Consider the following 25,463-nt stretch of genomic DNA (forward strand, 5'->3'; position numbering starts at 1 on the left):
TAATTGGTTGTAGAAGTTGTATAATTAATAACATTTAAATGAGCTGATTGTAGTCAAGGGATTTCAATTGATTGTAGTACAAATACAGCTGCATCCAAATCTTGTGTAATACAACTTTGCATTATTGACATTCAGACGAAATTCTGACAAAATTGACCATTTCATAAATACTTTGCATTGTTTTACATGAAACTTCCCAAGGTATATAAGCCCACCTTGACCTGCTACAATAATACAATACTGCTAGTGCATCAATAATAGGCTAATTGATCAAATATGACTTTTGATAGTAGCAATTTGTACCACAAGTACTTTTATCCTTGCACTAAAATTGATCGCAGAGATTTTGCTTCATAGGTATTTTATTCTGAAAAAACATTTACAAATGATTAAGGAAGCCAAATATATTTGTATGTACATAATTATTATTTCTTGCAACTAAGGACATTTTCTGAAGTTACATGGACCCATTCAATAATTGTAACTGGTTCAAATATTGTGTTTTGAATTAAAAACACGAGTGGATGTTTATCAGGGTAGCATCTAAAGGTCACAGTCGAACCTGTTTATTGGTGGGCGTGGCTTGGGCGGCCAGGTAGAGGCTCGAGGAAGAGTACAAAATAAACTGAACACCAACTCAACCCAAACATGAGGATTTATTTGAAAGCTTCCTGGTTTTTGATTTTGGGATTAATACATCCAATCAATATGTCGGTAAGTCAATTTAAAACACACTTTGGCATTGTAGACGTTACGTCAATCTCGTGCTCACCTTTCTCACTTCCTGAAGTTACCCGGTGCTTATATTACTTCACGAAGGTGTGTTTGTTGTTTTACGACCTTGTTGTTTGTTAAGCCTTGATATTAATTGGAAATCTTTTTAAATGTTAGTTACAGTGACCAACATACATTTAATCGAATTTGTTGATTTGCAGTGGTGTAAGGTATTGAAGTACATTCACTCAAGTACGATTTTGGGCTACTTACTTTACTTAAGTATTTAAATGTCATGCTACTTTATACTTCTACTCTACTTTATTTTGTAAGCCAATATTATACTTTTCACTCCACTGCATTTATTTAACAAAACTAGTTATAAACATATACTTTTAGGTACAGATATCCAGCAGCAATATATAAAGTAATTAAATTAGCTCCACCTTTACCAGATGTGGTGAACACATTAAAGGATTAATAATCATAATGTACTCTTTTCATATCTATATATAAAAATAAAAACCAGGTGCGTTTCAACAGAGGACATCACACTTCCCATTTTGTGGTTTCAACGCGTCATGTGGCTTTCAGTAGCAATTATATAAACAAGAAGAACCGCATTTATTTTTATTTTACAGATATTTCATACGTCCACGGATGAATATCTTTATAGTAGGCTACATGCTTTCTGTGACAAAAAGGAGTGTACCTTGGACTAACCTCAAACTAAAAGTCTCTTCAATAACATGAAAAGTCTTCAGACTAAAGTGGTTCAAAACATAATGGTTTTTTTTCAAGTTCATACAAATCTGATACAAATGTTTTACTTCCTAAATAGTGTTTTAAGGCAACATCACAATTAAAAACATTTTGTATCTCTTTTATGAATTGTGTATTTGGTCAATTTATTTAGTTTTTAATCATTACGTGTTAATGACTATGTAAAGCAAGTTGAATTGCCTTTGTGTCTGTGCCATATAAATAAACCTTAACCTTACAAGTCAACATAAATTGACACTTTTCCGTATCCATGTTGTCATTAATTAAGATGAATTCAAAACAAAATTATTAAAATATTATATTTAATAGCACTTTTATATCACTGTCATCTCATTGCTTTTACATGTTTTTCGTTATTTTCTTTGAAGAAGTCCAAAGTAAGTGAAAGGATGTGTGTCTTTGTTGGTGTGGTTGACCCACATTGTTCTTTTTTTGTCTCAGTTTCGCTGCTCTGATGTCTGTTGGCCTTTAATTCTTGGCACGGAAATTCTTTCACACTTGGTGATAGACGTCATATGCAGTAAACAGGCTTCAATGTGGTTTCCAAGTCAAAGTGCAGTAAGACGTCTTATGTACAATGTGGCTAGTCCATCTCAGGGCTAACACACAGACAGAAAGCATTCGCATCTTGGGTTAAGTTCATCTTTCACTCATGTCTTGCAAACATCAGGAGAAACAAACCATGGATAAGGTTCAAATTAGGTTCACTTCATCCCTTTTAAGCAATAGTGCTGCTTGACAATTGTTTCCAGCTGTAAACATTATAAGTGTCCACGATTACAGCTGGAAGCACGGACAGTATGACACATCAAAAAGTCCACGGATCCAGGGAGGTAACCAAGCCACATTTTATTTCTGGGTGGGGATATTTACAGTATGACTGTTCAGATTGTTCTTTACTCAATCCAATCAAGAGTAATGCTTTTCTACCCCTGTTTCAAGGCTGTAAAACATTATAGTTTGTATTTCATTAAGAACAGCAGCTTTATGTAATGTACATTGTTTACAATTGATAAAGACCATTACGTTTCTATCAATGAGTCTAGCTTGTCATTTATTTAAAGAGAAATCTTTTTAGGAGCTTTTTATTGTTGTGCTGAGCTGCTACATACACTGTGTTGAGTCCAAACAACAGATCATGTGTTCTTTTACCTTTACGGCTTTGCTAAAGCAGCTGTAACACTGTCCCGAAATTGACACCCGATGGACACACGATTAAGGAAATGTTCAAGTTCGACTCTGATCGTAACAACATCGGGCTATTCGTGAGGGCATCTTAAGCCATCGTATGACCGCCGGTGGAGTTTCTCAGGCTCCGGCAGCAACTTCGGGAGCGGTGGCAACATCTTTGGCATCACAAAGCATTGCCAAAGGACCTTGTGAAGGTTCATTTTCGTGTTGACTTCGTGTGTCCATTTTGCCCTTCGTAAGGCATTCGTGAGGGCATCTTAAGCCATCGTATGACCGCCGGTGGAATTTATCAGGCTCCGGCAGCAACTTCGGGAGCGGTGGCAAAATCTTTGGCATGCCAAAGATGGCTTAAGATGCCCTCACGAATGGCCCGATGTTGCTACGATCAGAGCCGAATTTGAACATTTCCTTTATCGTGTGTCCATCTGGTTGTTTTATTTCACAACAAAATCATGTAAACATATTATGTAAATAACCCAATTTGTGTTCTGTGAAACTAAAAAGGATATAATATATTATTTTGAAGGCGAGGAATTTGTTGTTGCTATGGAAACAACATGACGGAGAAAACTTAATATCTTCTACATATAAAGACGGAGAAAGTAAAGAACAAAGTCTGAAAATATCAGCACAGTATCAATACTTTAACATAATTGTTTGTGTTACTTTCGTTGCAGTTGTATATCTTAAATGTAATGTAAATGTTGCCTTCGTGTGTGGTTCGGGCCATCTTCGTGCGAAATTCACAATTCCATATTCGTGTGTCCATCGGGTGTACATTTCGGGACAGTGTGACAGGGGCTTTAAGGGGTGGAGTTATTTTACCATGTTATTCAAGCTATAATATGTAATCATTACACTTTATTGGTGATAACTGCATCATTATGGGTTTGTCAGCCACAGTGTGTTTTGACATTGCATCAGTGGGACTTTGTATCCGAGATATGATTCATTCTTTATTGTCCTCTTAAGGAAAGTACCTTCATAGGCTTACTCAGCCCAATGTCTGTTTTCATATGTCTGATAATAGCAGCAACAGGAAACAGTATTGTGTTGAACTGCGTCTTTAAATATCTTCATCCCTTTTTCTCCATGAAATCAGTTTCCTGACCCTCCAGAAGACTTGGAGGGATCAGGATATGACTTGGACGATTCTGGCTCTGGTTCAGGAGATTGGTCAGAACAAGGTAATGCTGAAAACCACAAACAAAGACTATAGAAATGTTATACTCCACTTAACGCAGTATCTTCTGTTCTTGTCATTCTTTTTCAAAAACCAAACACAATAGGCTACATGTCATACTCTCTGTCTCATCAGGTGAAATTAAAAACACCAACAGCAAAGATATCCACATGTTAGCAGCAGGAGGTGGAACCCAGACTAACTTTGATGTAGGGTAGAGTCTCACTTCTTCTTAACCTCGAAGATGGCAGAGCAGAAAATACGTTTTTAATCCTGCTCTTTTTTTATTATAGGGTACTTCAGACCTGAACGACAACATGGGATCAGAATATGTTTTTGTGGCAAGCAGCAAGATCTTTTTGGATAACAAAGAAATCTTTGCTGGTACTTTGCCTTACGGTACATTAAGCATATTTGACAGAGTTTTACACTGTGTGATTGTTTCTAACTCAGTCATTTGCTTTCAGCTGTTATTGCAGGAGGATTGATAGGAGTGGTTCTTGCAGCTGCAATGGCTGCAATATTAATCTATACATGGCAGAAGACAGATAATGAAGGATACGTCCTGGCCCAGCAGACGACTTCACGTGGAGATTATCACAGACCCAACAGGGAAGAAGGGATTGTTTAACTTAACATTTTAACGCCAATGTTTATGTTTTAAAGGGAGGTTGCCAGGCAAATGTATACCTTGGGAGCGACTGTAAACGTGTTGTCTTCTCTTAATGTTGGGGGTGAATCGCTGACTATCCCATCTAATACAAATGTATCTGCAGTTGTTCATTGATAATGTATTTATATTTATGAAGAATTGTTTTTGTTTACTATCTTAAAAAGGATTGGGGATTGCTTCGTTCAACACAGGGCCTAAGGTAAAGTTTTGCAACTAATTTTAACTTGCTTTATTTCTTTATAAATTATGGATTGTCAGCAGGTGTATGATCTTATTTGGATTTTTTTGTTTGTAAAGAAGATCATAGATGTAGTATGTGATTAATTATCAACCATGTAAAATACACTTAGCTATGTAATTGTTTTAAGTGGCTGCTATCTTTGCTTCCATGCACACTTTTTTTGTAGCTTTTACATTTAAAAAATACACTTTATGGGACTGGCTTTATGAAACTTAGCCATTGTTATTGTTGTAAGTAACACCACTGCTTTTAATACTGTAACACTTCAGAATGTATGCTGTGAGCCTCTCCCCTCTGTTACACCCAGGTGTAACAGGGCCTTTTAAGCTGCATGCAGGACTAATGACCTCATTATTATAAATCCCTGATAACCAGAAATACTTGATTAACTGTGTTAAATAGGGAAACCTCAGCATTATCCCCATTTACAGTGCATTAAATAATCCATGTGACATGAGCAATCTAGGGTGAACTCATTGCAGGGTGCATAATAAATGTAAATAATAATACAATTTGGTAATAATGATGAGCTGCTATGTAACTATCTCGTAATGTCATCTAGACCCTAGATATTTACTATTTTTGTATTTGATAATTGTTGATAAAAAATATCAATCCTGAATGTCTTTGTTTGTTTTACTAGCATATAACTAGAGTGTACGTATAACGTTTATTTAATATATGTATGTACTAATCAGGAAAATGTGATTGATTTTCAAATGGTAAAAGATGAAGTTGCAAAATAATGTACACCCTCCTAAAGGTCACACCATAACACTTAAAAGGGCAACTGATTACTAGATGAGGAACTGCCATTTGAACTGTTGTTAATTAAAGGAAAAATTGAATAACTCTCACACTTAATACTGACAATAATGACACCACATAGAGAATATTGTCTGGAGACTTTTGCAATACAGATATTTAATTGTAAAAGAAAACGACAAGGATAAAATATCATTTTCAACAACCTAAAAAGGCCTATTAATAATAATAATGATACACTTTATGTATATATAGAACCTTTCAAAACATAGTCACAAAGTGCTTTCACATAAAGATACACAAAGAGCAAGTGAACTAAATAACAGCATCTTAACATAAAAACAGGTTGAAAATAATTGCACTAAAATGCATAGATAAAGAATAAATAAATAAAAATAAAGTCACATAAAAGCAATTCTAAAAGAGTGAGTTGTTAAAAGTGATTTAAAAGAGCAGAAATATTTTGCAGCACTGTTCTGTAAATGTCTTCACGCTCATTGGTTGAGATTCCTGTCAGTCCAAGTTACCCTCTATTCCCCGTGTGTTGTTATCGCGGTGTCTCGCATCTCGTCAGTTTGCTGGGTGGGCGTTCCTCCTCCGAGTTCGTCTACTGACTGTTGATGCTGTGAATAATTTTATCCTCCAAGACCAGCTCCCGATGTTTCTTCCTACGCTTGTGGAGGATATGCATCACTTTAAGCCAACTCGAGACAGACTGTACACCACCCGGTGTTGCGGATGTTGCCACGTCCGGACGGGGACCATCATCCTGGGAACTTGGTATATGGTGCGTAAAATGGTTGATGGGGATTAGCGAGCTAATGCTAGCTAGCAATGCTTGTCAATAAGTTCTGTGATAAGTTCGATAAAAGTAACAAGTTACATTATGAATGTCAACCAGACTTTCGATAAACATATCAATGTTAGTATTACGACTGTTTTCGTTAACTTTAATGTAAGCTAGGTGCTACTTTTTGACCATTTTAAACAGCCGTTACACGCCTCGCTTATAACTGTACAGAGAGCTAGCGTTAGCAGCCTGCTAGAATTACAGCTTTGACTAGCTCAGTGTTTATGTCGATAAAACTCACCCAACCTTGAAAACGCCGTTATTTAATTGATATAAAGACAGTCAGTGGCATACTCCTGCTAGTTACCCACACCCGATTGGGTTCAGAGGGTATGAAATGTGTCACATTTAGACTTATGTTGCACGTAAGCGCAAGCTAGGCAACATTCCGCTAACTTGATAGCGTAATGGCTGTCAAATCATAACAAGCTTGGCAATGAGGGAATCCACAGTAGCATGCTGTAAGGGATACGGGTTTTGACATTATTTCTGTTGTTTAAAAATATTAACATGATATTATCTAGTTTCTATTAGTTCATAGACAGGCTGAAGTAGTTACAATTGTTTGCTAAGGTCAGCTATTACTGCCCTCTGCACATTTCTCATTAACTTCTGCAATAATCCCCTCCGCCACGTCACAGAACAGATGTTTTCGGTTGCATTTCAAGCTTTTTGCCAGCTGGACACTACTTGACTCATACAAAAACCCATGAGCATTTTCCTCTATTTTCACGAAATCCCTTCTTTCACACTGATGCATATATGGTTACTCTTGTTCACATATCTGTATACATGTAAATTCACCTGATCAGAGTTTGAGTCCTTTTTTTTATTGTTTAGTTAATTCTATTCATACTGTTATTACATGTTTTTTTTATTTTCTAATTCCTATTGTTAATATCCCTGTGTATATTTTTACTATCTGTGTTTCCTTTATTCTATTGCTGACAAAAACTGAATTTCCCAGAGGGGATCAATATAGGTCCATCTTATCTTATGTAGCACTAGGTCTCAAGCTAGATGCAACACACACAAAAAATCGGATACAACAACCAGACACAGCAATACAGTTAGTTAACGTTAAGATTTGGTATATTTGGGAGAAGCTGATAATGTGGTTAATTTGGCTTTTTTGCATTTAATGATAGTACAGCTACAGCCAGATATCAGGAGGAGGAGAGATACATATTTTAAATGCACAATAAGTTCCCTTCTCTATCCTCCTTGATATTGTCAGAACACATGAACAACTAGACATGAGCAGCCTGCACGCGACACTTTTCTGCAGTTCAATTTGGAGAAGTTTTAGATAAAATGTTGAGGTCAGTGTCGAACAATAATGCTTTGTTTTGTCACAGATGCTCTGGTTCCAGGTTAGTTCCAGCTCTAAAAAGCTAGTTTTTAAATTATAGACTAGGACCATTTTATTTTATATTTCACATTCATTTGAAATTCCATCTATTATAAAAGATTATATTAACTTGGATGTTCTTCCTTCCAGATATCCAGTTGTTTCAGGTCTGACTGTTAGAAAGAGGTGTCAATCAGCAAAATCGAGCAAGGGGGGCCAGAGATAGGTCAAATGGCCCCAGAAGTGTTTTTTTTTGCTAAATCTCTCTAAAAAGGTCAAATGTCACTTGTTTTGCATCAATCTTGATACAGGGTACTCATTATATTCTATAGTTTGGATTCCTAAAGCTTTTAGTCTACCATCCCATCATTCAAGGGGGGTTTTCACTATAAGTAATTTTTTTCTTTTGGACAGACACAATAATTGAATTTTTTTTACTGTGTTCAATCTGAATTGACTTTAAAATAAAAACATCTATATTGATTCTGACGCTTCTACATCCAACGCACAGGTGTAACCTTGCTTTGAGAAAAAAGATTATTAACTGAACCCCTTTAGAAGGGAAGATATGGTCATTTGTTCTGGGAATGTCATTTTCGATCTTAACAGGTTAAAGGAGTTATTTTATCCAAAACTGTTGTTAGAAAATGTTGTTAATAATTTAAAAGCTAAACAATTTGATGGTAATGTCCCAAGACATGAATAATTGTTCTTTTAAAACCCCTCTCTCTTTTCCCTCCTTCCTCTCTTCAGGTAGTCAATCTGTTGATGGGCATCCTGCTGACGGTAGCTGTGACCCACCCGGAGAACGTGCCCACTATCGACTTGCAGTATGAGGTCATCGACCATTACTTTGCGTCCGACAGGATGTCTGGTAAGCGAATAAATCTACATAAGAAATACTATAAGGGCTCTCGAACAGCATTATACAAAGTCATAGAAATAGTTTTGAGTTTATTGAGAGGCTTTTACACCTTTTTGAATATATTCATTCAAGATATGTGCTCAACAGATGAGCTGCTATTATGTGAGGTGGAACATGTGATTCATCTTCCTCAGGGAGCAAACCTCCCCACGGAGTGCAAATGAAAACAACTGTGTTCATGTTGTTATTGGACTGGCGTCACTTGTATCGTTCTTTTGTATTTCCTTGAGGTTTCGTGTTTTAGCTGAGGTGTTTGTATTTATGTGTGCCAGGGCAGGGCTGGCAGGACTATCGGAGTGCTTTTTCCATCTGGCGTTTGTTCTGTTGATTTGGCTTGGTGACTCCTCTTCTTTTTGCTGAAACATTGACTCAGCGGGAGAGAAGAGGAAACAATCGTTGTGGGTCGACCTTCCCACAGCAGGCAGACAGGAGTGTAATGTTAGCATGTTAGTGCAGCTTCATCGAGCTGCACGCTCTATATTCCACAAAATGTTTGAAAGTTTTCCAAGATATTAAGAGATAACATGAGGAAAAGGTCTCGAGCTTTAAGTTTGGATTAAGCTGATGATTTGTCGATAGTTAGTCTGTAACAAAATGCCAAATGATTGTGTTGCAGTTTCTCCAAATCTCTTTGGTCCCCCTCTTGATCGTATGTGTAAGTTAATGAAATCACTTTGGATCTTAGACTGTTTAATCAGACAAAACGGACCATTTAAAGACGTAACATTTGGCTTAAGAAAACTGCTTTGTAAAACTGCACAATGTTCTGCTATTCATTGACAAAACATGGCTTTCACAAGAAATGTAGAGATTGTAAAAAAAAAAAATGAGACGAGTCAAAGGCAGCGTTTCCGCCAGGGGACGTCTTGCCGTCATTTGACGCCCTTATTCAGCTCAGGACGCCCCGAAGGCGAGCCGAGGGCGTCCATCGCTTGAAATGACAAAAAGGAAAAAGGCCAAGGACATCCCTCTGTTGGAGGGGCAAAGGAGTCTGGTGGGATTATTTTCGGAGTATTGAAGATTGTTTCCCCGACATCGAAGATGCCTGCTACAGGACAACACGGAACGTGCGCGATTTGGACACGATGAGCGGGGGGGGGGTTCTAGTGGAGCACGCGCGTGAGCTGCGAGCACCAGAGCCTCGCAGCGGCGAAACTGAGGCTCCGTGGTAAACTGTGGTAACATGAAGAGCCGTTTGGGAGCCGAAAGAGCCGGCGCTTTAAGAGAGCCGAGCCAAATGATCCGGCTCACTAACGTAAAAATACAGTATCTATAAGGGACGGCTTAAGTCAACATTCAAAACAACCCCCCCCCCCCCCCCCCCCCCCCCCCCCCACAAACTGTAAAAGTGGCATTTCTACCATCTCCAAAGTACAAGCCTTTTTTTTGTATTCATTAACCAGAACTTGAGACTATGTGGTTTTTGTTTTCTAAAACCTCAACTTGAGCTGCAGACAGTCCTCCATGTTTAGATTGTTCTGCTGGAGCTGCTAAATAACAAAGAGAAGCCTCCAGGCCGCAGTGCTGCAGTAGCTTTCTCACCAGCATCGTCTCATCGTCAGTTGTGCAACAGGCACCATTGCTTGAGGAAGCGATCAACTGAGTGATGGAGATAAAAGAGGATATGAAAGACAGGCCTTTTAATTATCCCAGTCTGAGTTTCATTGTGTATTTACCCACGCTCCATAGCTCTGAGGGAGAGGCTTAATGCTCCCCAGAGCCTGCCTTTTAAAACTGAGTTAGCTGCAAAGAGCCCAGCCGTGGGAACCGTTCCCTTGCAGAATGTAAATCACTGCTGCTTCAAGGAGAGCCGACCAATACACATCCATCCTCGCTCACTGATAACTAATGATTTATGTGCGAATAAACTCAAATTGTAATAACCCTTCCATGCTTTTTGTTCATTTCTTTACTCTCACTTGTTCCCCCACAGAGAATGCCTGTGTGGGATTTGCCATCTCTCTGCTGATGCTCACCATCAGTGCCATGATGGTGTATGGAGCCATCACTGTAAGTCTGCACAGTGGATACTCTGCCGTTTCTAATTCTCTTTTGACAGCGTGTACTTACTTTAAAGCGCCGTCATGGTTTCTTATGCTAATATATAATCCCAGACTGCATGCATTGAAAAAAAAAACATTTGCATTCACGCTGTTTAATAATAGCACCCGATTTAAGAGCTAAGCAAGACGTCATACGACATACCAAAGCACCCTTCCCTTTTTCTTTAAACTTCAGTTCATTTCAGCTGGATGTTCAAACGAGTGCTGCTGCAGTGGGAGCTGAGCGCTCCGTTCTTTGTTCTCACTGCCTGTCATCTTTACCTCACAGGCCTGCCCGATGGCATCAACACTGACAGGTTTGATAGCCTTTAGTCGTGGCCCTGCATTAAGCTGCTGGTTAGGATGTCTGCACAGTTAAAGGGGGACTCGCATCTGCAGGATCTGTTCATGCTGACGGTCTGCAAGAGTTATGCTTTAGCTGTGCAAGAACATCTCCTAGACAACAGTAGTAGAAACCCCTTTTCCAATGCAGTGTGGCGGTGCAGAGCCGCAGCTGTTTGTAGCGTCCCAATTCAATATCCTAAATGTTTCATGTTCATAATGTACAACATATATTTAGTACTTTGCTACAATAACTAAGATTGGAGAGTACAGTAGAAGTATCGTCCTTGCATTAAAAAAACACCCAGAATGCCCGTAGAGATTGTTGTAAAGTGACCCAGTTAAAGGAACGCTGCAGATCTTCAATCTTCTCTTTGTATTCGTTACAGTGAGGCTTGCTAATGCTACAGCGTCAGCACTCTCTGTCTCTGTAGGCAGGCTCTTTTCATTTACCCCAAACCACATGTGATGATGCAGCCCTGAGCGCAGAGTGAAAAGCGTTTTTTCAATCCAGGAAAGATCTTAATTAAACATTTGAAGCTGAGAAACCCAGGGTGGGAATGGAACAAACACTGAAAGCTGTTTAGATGCAGACTGTGAATGCATCTTTATCTTCTAGAGGGCAATACCTCCTTGATAAAGATATATGTCTAAATGTTAATCAAAGACATGTGTTGGGGGATAAGGTTGAATAATGCAACATGTTCCTTGTGCTCAATGACCTCAAACAGCTTCTGCCTAACTGATAAGTTTGTTCATTATAATTCTTTGCCTCCCCTGTAATCGTTCTCCTCAGCATCGTGACGGCTGGCTCATCCCGTTTTTCTGCTACCAGCTGTTTGACTTTGCTCTGAGCTGCCTGGTGGCCATCAGCTCTCTCACCTACCTTCCCCGGATCAAGGACTACCTGGACCAGCTGGTCAGTGGCAACACATTCCTCTTTCCACAGTGTGATCCCGTGGCGTTATAATTCATGACATCACCGTTATTAACCGTGACGATAGAAAACGGCATCTAATACTAAGCCTCATTGCTCTCCTTTTTATGTCATTTCTACCTAAAAATACCTCAGAATCCTTTTATTAGTCCCACAGAGGGGAAATGTACATTGTGTTACAGCAGAAAAAGAGCTAAAGACAGCTGAATGTTACATGCATGAAAAAGTATTAAAGTTAAAAAAAAAAGTTATAATATAATACAAAATAGAATAAATTAAAAAGTTACACAATTTAAGGTTGATGTAGAAGGTTAAAGATATTTGTGTTTGAATGTCAATGTTATATTTATAAACCATTACAAGTTGCTCTTAGAAGAGAGTTGATTCAGTATCTTCATACTTTAGTATTGTAAATACTTTTTGATAAGTGTTAAATGTTATTCCACGTTCATGGAAAATGAGGAGAAAACATGACTGAAAGCAAATAAGCTTCTGACTTTTTGACAGAATTCCTCAAAAAGTAATCAGGAAAACCACCAATGGATAAACATGTGTGTTTGCACAGCCTTTCTTTGATTGTGCACTATGTAACCAGAATCAAAATTCAAATAGAAACGCTCTAAAACAATCAGGTTATACAAATGTTGATAAATACTGAAAATGATTCACCTATGACATTTGACTGTTTAAACAACCCTCAAGCGCTCTAAGGGTTGAGTTTCTTTCTGTGGGTTGCGTGGCAGCGTCGATGGAGATGCGTGTTGAGTTAAAAAAGGTCTCATTGATTATCTGCCGTCTGTTCTTGTCCTCCTCAGCCGGACTTCCCGTACAAAGATAACCTGCTCTCTCTGGACTCCAGCTGCCTGCTGCTCTTCGTGCTCGTCTTCTTTGCCTTCCTCATCATCCTCAAGGTGAAATCCTTGTTATTTATTCACAGATACATCCGGTTTATTCTGTGTTTTGGTTCATTTCATTTCGATCCAATCAAACTTAAAACATAGTAAGTTTGATTTTTTTTTTTTAGATGAGGAAGTTGATATTAGTTAAATGTCTGTGGATTCAGTGAAGGGATGATGATGATATAATAATAATAATAATAATAATAATAATAATACACTTTATTTGTATAGCACCTTTCATTCAAGTGCTTTACAGTAAACATAAAAACAAAATTAAAATAAATACAGAACAAGATGAAACATCTACAGCGATCCTAATGAAACTCCCGTGAATTAAAGCTGACAAGAAATTAAACTATGTTAAAATAAAACAATTTAAAAATGTCAAATAAAAGCAAATTAGAAAAAATACAGTAAAACATGGACGATGATACTGGTGAGAATTGAAAGTTTACCCAAATTAAAAGTCATATTAAAAAAGTATGATGAATTTTTGTGCTGTTTTTACATTTAAAAGATTTGTTGTGGGTTTTAGCAAGTTTAATAATAACATTCAAAATAAATGTTTGCTTTCCAGTCCTACCTGATCAACTGTGTGTGGAACTGCTACAAGTACATCAACAACAGGAACATGCCAGAGATTGCAGTCTACCCGGCCTTCGAGACCCCTCCCCAGGTATGCATGCAGGCTGCCTGACTGCTCTCTGATTGACTGCTGTGAATTTTACGAGCGGTATCTCTGTCACACACTCGACACTTTTTGGTAAAGCAATATGTAATGCTGACGTTGGGCCAACAGGTGGCATGCTGTCCACACAGTGATGGTAGAAGAAGCCAAAAGCAGGCAGTAATCACATTTAAGCGTTCATAAAAGAACAACCTCTCAAAAGAAATAACATTTATTGCCAGCTACCATTTTTTTGGTTAACACCTTTTTATCAAAGTAAAAAAAATCTCCTCTTTCAAAGCCTCTCAAATGTCTCTAATAGTTATTAAATTAAAACGTTTAGTCATATTGATGAGATGACACACTTAACTGGTGGTGAGGTTATCTCATATGGAATTGAAATCCACAATTAAAAAATATGTTATCAATTTGTCTGTCAGTTCCCTTGACAATGATTTCAAATAATTGTTTGGTGTATAAAGCGGTAAAAAGCATATTTAAAAGGTCCAAAATCCCAAATTGTCATATTTTAATCCCTACTTTTGTCGAACAAACAGCCCAATATCACCACATGTTAACTTCAGTATCATAGAAGAAAACCTGCATTCACTTTAGAGATGCTAAAATAAGTTAACTTTTAGCACGCTTAAAATATGATTTTTGACCATTAAGACTCTTGATGTCCAGATGAATGAATTTTTCAAATGTGTATATTCCTTAGTTGGAGCCCTAATATGTGTGCATGTGGATTAATATAGATTACTGATGTTATACTGATTTGTTTTCTTCTCCAGTACATCCTGCCTACTTACGAGATGGCGATGAAGATGCCAGAGAAGGAGCCACCTCCCCCTTACATGCCTGCTTAAGCACCAGCCCCTGTTGCCAAACCACACACACACACACACACACACACACACACACACACACACACACACACACACACACACACACACACACACACACACACACACACACACACACACACACACACACACACACACACACACACACACACACACACACACACACACACACACACACACACACACACACACACACACACACACACACACACACACACACACACACACACGCGCACACACGCGCACACACGCACAACCATATGCATTCCTACCTTGCCTCACTAACCCTTTCTGAACACCATTTCACCTAACCCCCCCCCCCTTCCCTGACCTATTGTGTACGTGTAAGGCCACTGACAACGTTTTGTTCAGCTCTTCCCTCTGTGTTCCTACAGAGCGTCTATAGAGCATCCCGGAGGTGTGAGAGGGGAAAGGTGGGAAAGACTGAAATCTGTGAGATGAATGAATGAATGTGATGTTTGAAAAGCAAAGGAAGCTACCAGCACTCGCTCCCACCCCTCTGGCCTTTTTTATGTCTTAGCAAAAGGGATACATGTGAAAAATAAATTGCTTGAAATGCTATCATCAATCCAGCCCCATCCTATCTATTGATTGATATATGAAGTGTAAAAAAAATATGATGACAATCCATTTATTATAGCTCTTATTGTTGAATTGTGTTATTTCCCCCCCTAATTATTTACACCTAGACTATTCCATCTCAGTCATTGAATGGAGTCTGTAGCACTTTTTCGTCTGGTATTTATTTAGCTTTGCTGTGGTTCGGTTCACTGCCACCCCTGACATTTTCATCACTCTGCTGCCCCGATGTGTGAGCAAAGATAGGGATTACTTTCCCAGCTGAGACGGAGAGACAGACGGAGACAGAGAGAGAACGGAGGGCACTGATGATGATGATGATGATGATGATGATGATCATTTTCTCTGCTTCCTCCTCGCCCGACATCTGGAGCAGCAGCTAGTCTTGTGAACATTAGTATTTGCATGCTTATCAAAAGCCTCCCCATTTCTTTATTGGTAAGATGATTTTATCCTAGTGGAAATTCATTTGACTTCAATAAACATTTCAGAAAAATTATGTCTCCGTGACTCTTTTGTTTATGTCTAAGATTCTGTAGTAAATTCAAAAGCAGATTTAAAATTGAACGGCTGTGATTCTGTGATGTTGAAAAACACTTATAGTTCTTCAGTGTCTGCAGTGCTCCTACAGAACCAGAGTGACTGAAATGCTGGAGACACTGAAATGGATGAGTGTTAGACAGAGGTCCATTTATTCTCTGTTAAATTTTGAAAAGAATATTACAGTGACACACTTACCACATATATTGTCACAAAAGTTCATAGCACAGTACTCTACACATAACTATCAAACCAGACACGCAATAGAAAAAAGGTTCATTTTACCCAAATCAAGATCAAATATCAGACAGAAAACAGTACTATACAGAGCAATGGTCAGCTGGAATTCGTTACCGGTCCATATCATTCAAGACAACTCAAACATACATTTCAAACATTTGCTAAAACAATATCTGAGAACTACAAATTAAATTTGAACTGTACTTGTGGGTCAATTAGTAATTAGTAATTAGTATTATCATGTAAATTATATTGTTGGTAAAATTTTGTTTAGGTTTTGACTTGATGATGGCTAAAATGTGATGACTATTTTTTTCTGTTTTGTTTTTGCTTTCACTTCCTTACCATGCACTTTTCATGAAATGATGAGTTGTTCCGTTCTGGTTTGTATTATGTATGTTTTGTGTGGGTGAGGACCCCAGGAAGAATAGCCAATGCTCATGCTAGTGCTAATGGGGATCCTAATAAAAACAAAACAAACAAACAGTGTAGGCATACTCTGTTACAAGTAAAAGTCCTGTATTCAAAAGGTAATTCAAGTAAACGTACAAAAGTATTGGCATCTAAAAATACTCAAAGTAGCAAAGTCCTATAGGCTACTTGCTATGCTGATTGGCCCATTTCAGAATCATATGTTTTCATTAAAATCATTTATGTATTGATGTATTTACCAAACTTGTTAAAGTGGACCAAATCTATATTATGTTATTTACTGCTGGGTAGCTTGTGAATTTACTCCATGTGTAACTAAAGTCTTATTTGATCACATTTGTTATCATTAATCCATATCTGCAAAGTAACTAGGCTACTAGGTAAATGTAGTGGAGTAAAAGTACAATATTTAGAGTTGTAGTGGGATAGAAGTACAAAGTAGTACCTCAGAATTGTACAGTACTTGAGTAAATGTACTTGACACCTCTGCGTCTATACGGCTCCCCGAAATGCTGCAGATAATACTTTTTTCTATACCGTCCTCCATACCGTCTCACCGGTGGAGGTCGTGTCCCACCTTTGGATTGGACGATCGGTTTGACGCGTTGTGCTGAGAGCCCCTCATATGGGGAGGCGGTCAGTGAGGACCCTTTCAGACCGAGACAGACACCGGACAGACCACCGGAGGACTCTGCAGACATGATGAAGACTTTGCTCTGGAGTCTGCTGTGCTGCGCCGCGCTGCTGCTGCCTGATGCCCGGGCCACACACCCTCTCAATGCCGGGGACCCGCGGCTGATCTCCGCACAGAGCTACGCACAAACACGACTCAATGGCCGACCCCCGATCAGGACCCTGAACCCAGAAAGTAAGTTCTGAACGAGTTGGTACTTTCTAAGTGTGAGGGAAGAAGTTTACAAAACTTAAGTATACAAATATAGCAATATGAAAGCATAAGTAGTGGAAAGCACATTTATTATTTACTTTAATAAGAGGCACTTTACTACACTACAGATTTAACTCCACTCGTTTATGTGACGTTGTGGTTACTGCTATTATTCTTAAAAACATAGACAATTTACTGCTATAAATGAACAATCGTTTTGGCCTCTGACCTCTTACAAAATTAAGTATCTACTAAAGTGACATTTTCCTTCAAAAATTCTCTGCTGGTTTTATTTAAATAACTTTATAAGTCGAGGCATTGGGGATTTTTTTTCCTCCTACATTTGAAGTTTGGTGGTATTAAAAGACACAATTACCGAATGTCTTTTGCCCCCTTTAGTGTGTTTAATGAGGCAAATACCTTGAATTTTGTGTCAAGTTTGGTTTTTGCCCCAAAATACTTTGGCCAGAAGCAATACAGCTCTTAACAAATATAAATATGAAATAGTATGAATATTATTAATTGTTTTACTTTCAAAACGATATAGTAGAAAGTACTGCATTTCTCGCTCATATGTAACATAAACTGTATTTGTTTAATTAAAGTACCTTAAGACTGTACTTAAATATAGTAATTGTTCCTATATCCACGCCAGACTTTTTAAATCTCATGTCAGTATGAGTTAAAATAGAAATAACTTAAACTGTTTTGTACTGTAATGTATTTTTTGCATATTACATTAAACATGAAAGGCCATACCTGGTCTATTTAGGGTGAAAATGTAATGTAACCAGTAGCGGATGATTGGACTTTACACTTTTCTTAAACACAACGTGCATGAATTGTGAAATGTGTTTACTGGGTGTTTCACAAGCATTATTATACTGCATAATCCAAGCTTGTTAGAAAACAAACCCACGTGGCTGAACTTACACTCGTGCTTCAACTAATAATGTGTCTGTCTATTGTTGTCAAATGTCAACTTACACAACTCTCCTGTACTTTCCACCTACTAATGTTCTCTATCACTTTTCCTTTCTGGTGTGCCTGTAGGCCACAGAAGTGCTTACACGTATAGAGGAGGGTATCACTACCACTACCAGCCACCAAGGATCCCTCCACCGGTAGTGTATAGACCTTTTCCTATGTCTCCTCCAATGACCTACCACAGACCCTCACACCCCATGCCCCCATACCACCACAGATTCACCGGCCCAGTGGCTCCACATATGCATCACATTTACAAAGGTCTATCTCCACCATTAGTTTACCACCCTCATCACAGGCTCAAAGGCCAGTTCCCTCACACATTGAAAGGTCCCTGCCTCATAAAGACAGACCCAACAGTGCAACCAGCGCCTGTGGTTCCCCTTCCGTCAACTCAACCTCCACCAGAGCCAGAGCCGACAATACAGCCAACTCTGCCAGCAACGACAGTGACCACCATGCTGCCGGTGGTGGTGACCACTGTGCCGCCGGTGGAGACCCCCGCTCCTGTGACGCTACCGGTCAGTACCCAAAGCGGCTTCATCACCACCGTCAGTCCTGAGACAGGTAGAACATTACCAGTCAGGTTGGCTTTCCAACCCAAATCCTCAATGCTTTTACAGGTCAGATCTGTTTGATTTGAGACAGAATAGAAACACACACAACTTATAGATTCTTTGTGAGATATTTTCCTTCTTACTAGAGAAGATTCACACCACTTTCACATCTGTTTGATTCATATTAAAGTGGACCTATCATGCTATATTTGAATAATATAGTGTAGGACCATACCTATATAAGGCATATTTATACTTTTTATTTTTCAAAATACCAAACAGATCATGCATTTTAGCCATTCCTCATTTCGCTCAATTTAACACTGTCTTTGCATGGGCTGATTCTGTGAGAACAGCACCATCTACAGGCCTGGCATATGTACTACAGCGTCTCCAGCGCTTTCCAACGGCAATGTCCGTGGCTGTCTCCTCCTGATTGGTGGAGTTGGCCCAATAGCCGTAGCGCCACTTCTGTGACGTCATATAAGTGTTCAAATCTGGATCAGTCTGTATCAGATCCGTTGCAGCCCCTTTTTAAGAGATTTGGGTATGGAGAAAAATAGAGAGGGTTGTGTTTTCTGACACTTGGTGAGTTCCCTGGAACACCGGGGACACATATTCATGTATACAAGACGTACAAAAGTGCATTTTGCATGATAGGTCACCTTTAAGCATTTGATGTTTAAAATAAGACAAGAGCTAACACTGATGTCTTTTTTAAATAAAAGCGTAGTAGTATGTAGTAGTAGTGTGTAGTTTGGTATGTTTATGTTAACGGACAGGCAGGGCTTCTAACAATGTCTCCATCTTTAGGTGTGACGTCACTTTTTTTTGTGTTGACATCAAGCATCCTTTTCATTCAGGAAAATGAGATAAAAGGATATGATGGACTGAAATATTGAAATGAAGTCAGTATGTTTAATGGCATACTGTATCATTTTATTTTTTTACCACTACATGGATGCACAACAGTTTCCTTCTGTCTTCATGGCAACATGTGTTGTGTATCCCAAAGTGTCCTGTGTTTTGTTGTCACTGACAGTTTAACTAAAACACTTGAATGTTTCTCTGAATAATGACTATGACCTAATTCTGCCATGCTTTGGTTGATCACCAGAGACAGACTCTCAGTGCATGAGCCGTCCCTTGGACCTGGTCTTTATCATTGACAGCTCTCGCAGCGTGCGTCCCGGTGAGTTTGAGAAGGTGAAGATTTTCCTGGCTGATATGGTCGACACCTTGGACGTTGGCGCAGAAGCCACCAGAGTGGCCGTGGTCAACTACGCCAGCACGGTCAAGATCGAGTTCGTCCTCAAAAACTACTTCAACAAACCCGACATGAAGAAAGCCATCACCCGCATCGAGCCCTTGGCGGCCGGCACCATGACAGGCCTCGCCATCAAGACCGCGATGAACGAAGCCTTCACCGAGGAGTCCGGAGCCAGACCGCGCTCCAGGAAAATCACAAAGGTGGCCATCATTGTGACAGACGGGAGGCCCCAGGACCAGGTGGAGGAGGTCTCGGCCGCAGCCAGGGCCTCAGGCATCGAGATCTACGCTGTCGGGGTGGACAGGGCCGACATGCGCTCCCTGCAGCAGATGGCCAGCACCCCCCTGGAGGAGCACGTCTTCTATGTGGAGACCTACGGCGTCATCGAGAAGCTCACCTCCAAGTTCAGAGAGACCCTGTGCGGTATGACAAAGGGACCTGCAGGACCTTTACGCCACCATTAACCCCGGTTCTAGTTCCTCAGTAAAGGGCACCTACAGTCTACAGGGGGGTTGTTGGTCATTTACTGTGTTATTGGTGAATTATAAACTCTGAAATCATGAGGATAAAGCCAGATGCCCTCAACCCCCACATGGACTGCAGATGTCGCCACTAGAACCTGCTTTTAGTCGAACGGTCTAACCAACGTAAAGTCTTGGGGCTGTGCGGCCCTAAACTTTCAGCTTCTCTTTCAGCAAAATATAAATGTATATGGTAATTGTAAGTCGTGTTTACTGAAGCCCTAAAAGACAAGTGACACAACATTTTTAGCAAGCCGTTAAAGACTGATCTAAATTGAGTCGTCTCCCGTGTTTATGACACAGAATCTAATTTATAGCCAAAAGAAGGACATGACAGCAATTGGTTCATGACTTGCTAACACACAATAAGTGTATGTTATGTTGAGAGTGCATGGAGAAATTAAAAAATTGGAAGAAACCATTTATGCGTTTAGTAGTAGCAGTGCACTTCAGCCTCTAGAGGCCAAAATGAATATTACATTTTTTTCCTCCATAAATGTAAACAAGTTACTCTCTGGGCTTCCGTAAAGTTGTTCAGAGCATCTGAATGGTGTATGCTTTGAATATCTACATATTAAATGATTTATATGCATAGCCGAACCTCACTTTTTTAAACCAATCTCAAAAATAAGGCATCCAAACTAATAAATGCAATATACCTTAATATGGACATGTGAACATATCATATTCGTTATATGATTTGGTAACAGTGACCAGAATAATTTATTAAAATATCTCGATTTTGATTAATTTCTTTGGACAAATGAGGTTCTGCTATAAACTTGTATTTACTGGTCCATATTTTCTTGTCCTGTTGTTTGTCTTGTGCCCCTAGCACTTGTGAAGTAATGTATCCATGTAACTTATAATTACTGCTTCACTTCAGGGTTCTGTGATTTTACCTGTGTTGTCCAACACACAGTGAGCCTAAGCAGTTTGCAAATGACCTTGGCTGAGATGTGGTGAAGGTCTATGAAGGAATCAAGTTACATTTGGTTGAGTACAAATGCAACGGAAAAGCTTGCAAATATAATATACACTTGTAAAAGCTAAATAGATGTCAGAAATTATATTAGAAACAGCTGTCGCAGTAAAACAATTTTTTATATTACTCATTTTTGTCGACATTAGAAAGAAGCTGATAACTTTTACATGAATTATTTGCAGCTATCTTACCAATCAGGATCTCCTATTTATATTAAAGTGTATCCAGTATCCATCCCTTAACCCTGGCTTATTGCAGGTCTGGACCCCTGTTCCATTGGAAATGACTGCGAACACATATGTGTCAACAGCAATGCCTCGTATTACTGCCAGTGCCGGATCGGTTATATCTTGAATACGGACAACAAAACATGTTCCATGAAACGTAAGAACATACTGTATGGATTCCTGCAGCAAACATGATGTGTTGCTTTGATATTCATTAATGCTGCTAACACTACATTTGTGAATAATATGTTTGGCTTCCAAGCAGGGCTTCACAACATCCCAACCTACTGGTGCACAATTCTCTAAATTCACTGTTTGCTGTAGCACATGTTGGACAATAATCGGGTAATTTTATAGAATTGATTGAATATTGCTTTAGCAAATTGAAAATGCTAAATTAATATTGTAGAATATTTGGGAACATATTATTTGTTAAGCTTTCTTCAGAGGCCCAGTTGGAAAAGTAGAGTGTGTGTTATCGTATGTGCTTCTTTCATTATCTGAAAGATCTGTTACACTGATGTGAAATTTGCTTTCTCCTGGAGAAGAGGTGAGGGCGGTGGTGGTTGAGGATCCCTGCAAATGTGAAGCCCGACTGATGTTCGCCAAGCAGACCCAGGCCGCCCTGCAGCAGCTCACAGCCAAGCATATCCTTTCTGTTGTTTCAGATGGAAGAAGTTTTATTATAAACACTCTCTCAGCGGCCCATTCCTCTGAGGCTGATACCTGCTAGCACTGTTATTGTAACAGCATTTAAAAGTGTGTCTTGTGTATGTTTCATCATTTAATTGTGCCTGTACTTGAGTTTCCTTGACTGATCTCACTGGCCGATGTGTCTGGGAGGATCGAGCGTCTGGAGAACGTGGTGGGCCGTAGTTAAGAGCTGCGCACTGTGGTAGGTGGTGACTGCTTTGTTCTCTGGGGGGAGGATTTAAAGAAAAAGCCTCCCACCCACCACACAGTTTGACCTTTCGTTTATTTACTTTCTGCAGAAACAGCTCGCCGGTTTACTTCCTGGACACGGACATGAGCTTCCTGTCATCCAGCCTCCCATAACTACTGTACGGACGTCAGACACAGATGGAGTGAAGCTGTGATTCATAAACCAATACCCCTCAAGCTACTGACTGTAGTGGACTGTTGAGCTAAAAATATATGCGGTTTAATGAGCATTTAATTGCAGTTTAATGTGCATTTAACTACAGTTATTATTCTATTTCCTATATATATATGTGAACATGTATAAGTATAAGTTATCCTGTACTGTATTGTATGTGTCCTGTTTGTACAAAGTTGCATATTGTATATAGTAGTGTTTATATAATTGATTTATTGGATGAATTTAGTGACAGATTTCAATGGAAAAAAATATGACATTTGACTACATTTTTGCATATATTTGTTTGTTATAGACTCTCTGTTACAGCTTAACTTAATCACTTGTCATGGATAACAATTGTTAGTAGTCTGTGAAAGATATGAAATGAAAAATAATGTTTGCTAATATTTATAAATGTAACCAGGCAGACCAATTGGATAATAAAAAAGCCACAAATGAGAAAGTTGTTCTACACTTTTGTCTTTTTGAGTTCTTAACCGTAGGGCAATACTGACAATATTATTAATATTGTTCTATAATACATATTATTCAGACATTTGAATATAAACGCCAGAACAATACAAACTACTTAATAAAAGGCTAATGGGAAAATACATTGAACAGCTTTTGCTTGAAACATTTCTGATCATAAACTCAACATTTGTATTTATTTCTGTTTGAAAAAAGTTCACTATCATGTTAAAAGGCTTATAAAACATCTCACTGATACCATTGCTTGGTAAGACTCAGCAATAAATGGTTTTATTTATTGTGAGGTAAAATTAAAATCCTTATCATAATAAATCCCACAGTGTTTTTTTATAAAATATTGATCAGGATAAACTCTATATCCAATAAATGATACAGCAGAATAGACATATTGCTCTGAAATATATTTCTGCATAAACAAGAGAGACATTGTATCAGTTTATATAATATAACTGGACATTTTAATACCATGTATGTATTTCTGTGTCAATAGAAAAGGGTAAACACGATGGACGTTCTAACATTTTTGTTAACAATGTGTTACAATTGACTCTGGTTTCACAAAAACGATCAAAGCGCTCAGATATTTGAGGTCAGGAAGAGATCACTTCCTAACCCTGAACTCTTTCTTACCCACAAACACACCTACAGTCACCAAACATACTAAATAAATGTCTAATAAACTCTACAGAGCTACACATTCTTCTAACCTAAGTGGATTTGGACGTGAATTAACAGCGTTAATTTAACAGCGTTCCTATCTGTCATCTGTTTTTTAACCCTGTTATCACCATCGTGTTTTTTTTACACTTTCAGTGTTGCCAAAAAACAACAGAGAGAGGTAGTCGTGAAACCTCCGGAATGAGTTGGCGTATTTGCCTGAAACAGAGCGTCTGTGTCTGCTCTGTCTGTGAGAGGGAGAGAGTCAACACGCCAAAGTTTACCTGGAGTCTGGTTTGGATCCTCTCCCTCTTTCCTTTAACCGGACAGCTGTTTTATGTTTGTTCGCTATTCCAGTGTGCATGGTTTCCACACGGGCAGGCGGTCAGGGAGGTGAGCCCACCGGTGTGTCTGTGGAGGAAGATGAATGGCACTCACAGGCCTCTGAGAAGTGGAAAAGACACATAAAGGTGGGTGCAAAGCGTTCCTGCTCACGTTTTTACTTGAGGATAAACTTTAATATTTCTTTAAAACAGTCTAATAGTGTTACTTTTTCATTGATGAGTGTCTTTTAAGAGTCATTCAACCCCCCTAACCCCCCCATATCCTATAATGAACAATATAACACTCACAAAGCTGCACTAAGCTTATAAATGTACTGAAGTTAAAGAAGGTAATATACAAAATAAGGGGAATAAACCTTTCACTGTACGTACTAGTTTGTTTGCAGTTGGCAAATCTGCAAATATATGAAAATATTTCAAGAGTCAAAATCATTCTTAAAATAATTCAAACATTTGGTTTGAAATAAATTTTTTGTTTTGATTATGATGAGTTCATTCCGTACCTTGTGAATTTATTACTGCTATTACCAAATCCACTTGCTGATTAACGACTCGGGAAAAAACCGGTGGAACCAGATGTATTTTCGTAACCTTATTTTGTGAATCTTCATCAACTTTTTTTTCTTTTTTTATATTATGCAATATGAAAATGTAGCAGCAATAACTTCCTTACATTACAAGCATGTCTGCATTAAAAATGCAATTTGGTTTTACCCAACTTCAAAATAATTACCTAAATTATTACGATTTAAAAAAGTGAACTGTAGTGATAAAAGTTCAGTGTGATGGTGCCGTGTGTCTGTCAGTGAAGAGGATGTAGCTGGGTGATGGATTTGTGTCTATGTTCTGGCAGACTAAAGGGGATTTTGATACTTTGTGTTAAGTCTCTCAGCAAACAGCAACATTTAGGGTCCAGAAAAAGCTCTGAACATACCAGTCTGGGCTTCATGTGGACAGGCTGTCCTTGCCAACATAAACGTATGGGATTTTCCATAGCTCCATGGAGTTTAAGTTGACCTCAAATTTAAAGAGTCTGACCTCTAATGATGAGCACAGTGGTGCTCAAGGTACAACTATCTAATTTTAACGGATTATTTCTCAAATGAACATATGGTATTTGTGTGCTTCGTGTATCCATCTATGTACATGATTTATATTTGTATGACTTGATATATGGATTTTTCTTTATTTGCAATT

The 25,463-nt window shown here is 38.7% G+C and overlaps 3 protein-coding genes across 6 annotated transcripts; all 3 read left to right on the top strand.

Moving 5' to 3' along the window:
* The first annotated feature begins 578 nt into the window (after nt 1-578).
* On the top strand, nt 579-5,407 carry LOC307015329 (uncharacterized protein). Its single transcript, XM_079643840.1, has 5 exons — nt 579-714; nt 3,791-3,875; nt 4,007-4,080; nt 4,165-4,255; nt 4,339-5,407. The coding sequence occupies exons 1-5, from the start codon at nt 649-651 to the stop codon at nt 4,500-4,502; spliced, it is 480 nt and encodes a 159-aa protein (XP_079499966.1). The 5' UTR covers nt 579-648; the 3' UTR covers nt 4,503-5,407.
* A 707-nt stretch (nt 5,408-6,114) lies between these two features.
* Nucleotides 6,115-15,525, top strand: laptm4a (lysosomal protein transmembrane 4 alpha). Its single transcript, XM_079646646.1, has 7 exons — nt 6,115-6,337; nt 8,505-8,625; nt 10,610-10,686; nt 11,857-11,979; nt 12,813-12,908; nt 13,474-13,572; nt 14,358-15,525. The coding sequence occupies exons 1-7, from the start codon at nt 6,209-6,211 to the stop codon at nt 14,430-14,432; spliced, it is 720 nt and encodes a 239-aa protein (XP_079502772.1). The 5' UTR covers nt 6,115-6,208; the 3' UTR covers nt 14,433-15,525.
* A 1,331-nt stretch (nt 15,526-16,856) lies between these two features.
* matn3a (matrilin 3a) lies at nt 16,857-23,218 on the top strand. Of its 4 annotated transcripts, XM_079641882.1 has the most exons (7): nt 16,866-17,109; nt 18,181-18,681; nt 19,789-20,364; nt 21,706-21,831; nt 22,223-22,320; nt 22,498-22,569; nt 22,667-23,218. In XM_079641882.1, exons 1-6 carry the CDS (start codon nt 16,941-16,943, stop codon nt 22,552-22,554), a joined length of 1,527 nt encoding a protein of 508 aa, XP_079498008.1. In that variant the 5' UTR covers nt 16,866-16,940; the 3' UTR covers nt 22,555-22,569; nt 22,667-23,218. The 4 variants fall into 4 exon arrangements, 3 of the variants coding, with proteins under 3 accessions (XP_079498009.1, XP_079498010.1, XP_079498008.1); XM_079641883.1 differs by lacking the exon at nt 21,706-21,831 and having other exon boundaries at nt 16,857-17,109; XM_079641884.1 differs by lacking the exon at nt 18,181-18,681 and having other exon boundaries at nt 16,857-17,109.
* Nucleotides 23,219-25,463: the final 2,245 nt, after the last annotated feature.

Source organism: Notothenia rossii, assembly GCF_949606895.1.
Source record: "Notothenia rossii genome assembly, chromosome: 8".
Classification (NCBI taxonomy): domain Eukaryota; kingdom Metazoa; phylum Chordata; class Actinopteri; order Perciformes; family Nototheniidae; genus Notothenia; species Notothenia rossii.

Coding starts and splice junctions, on each gene's coding strand:
- matn3a (XM_079641882.1), top strand. CDS start 16,941: ATGATGAAGACTTTGCTCTGGAGTCTGCTGTGCTGCGCCGCGCTGCTG. Junction 21,832..22,222: donor CAAAACATGTTCCATGAAAC/GTAAGAACATAC, acceptor CTCCTGGAGAAG/AGGTGAGGGCGGTGGTGGTT. Junction 22,321..22,497: donor TGCAGCAGCTCACAGCCAAG/CATATCCTTTCT, acceptor TGACTGATCTCA/CTGGCCGATGTGTCTGGGAG.
- laptm4a (XM_079646646.1), top strand. CDS start 6,209: ATGTTTCTTCCTACGCTTGTGGAGGATATGCATCACTTTAAGCCAACT. Junction 11,980..12,812: donor AGGACTACCTGGACCAGCTG/GTCAGTGGCAAC, acceptor TGTCCTCCTCAG/CCGGACTTCCCGTACAAAGA. Junction 12,909..13,473: donor CCTTCCTCATCATCCTCAAG/GTGAAATCCTTG, acceptor TTTGCTTTCCAG/TCCTACCTGATCAACTGTGT.
- LOC307015329 (XM_079643840.1), top strand. CDS start 649: ATGAGGATTTATTTGAAAGCTTCCTGGTTTTTGATTTTGGGATTAATA. Junction 4,081..4,164: donor GAACCCAGACTAACTTTGAT/GTAGGGTAGAGT, acceptor TTTTTATTATAG/GGTACTTCAGACCTGAACGA. Junction 4,256..4,338: donor TAACAAAGAAATCTTTGCTG/GTACTTTGCCTT, acceptor ATTTGCTTTCAG/CTGTTATTGCAGGAGGATTG.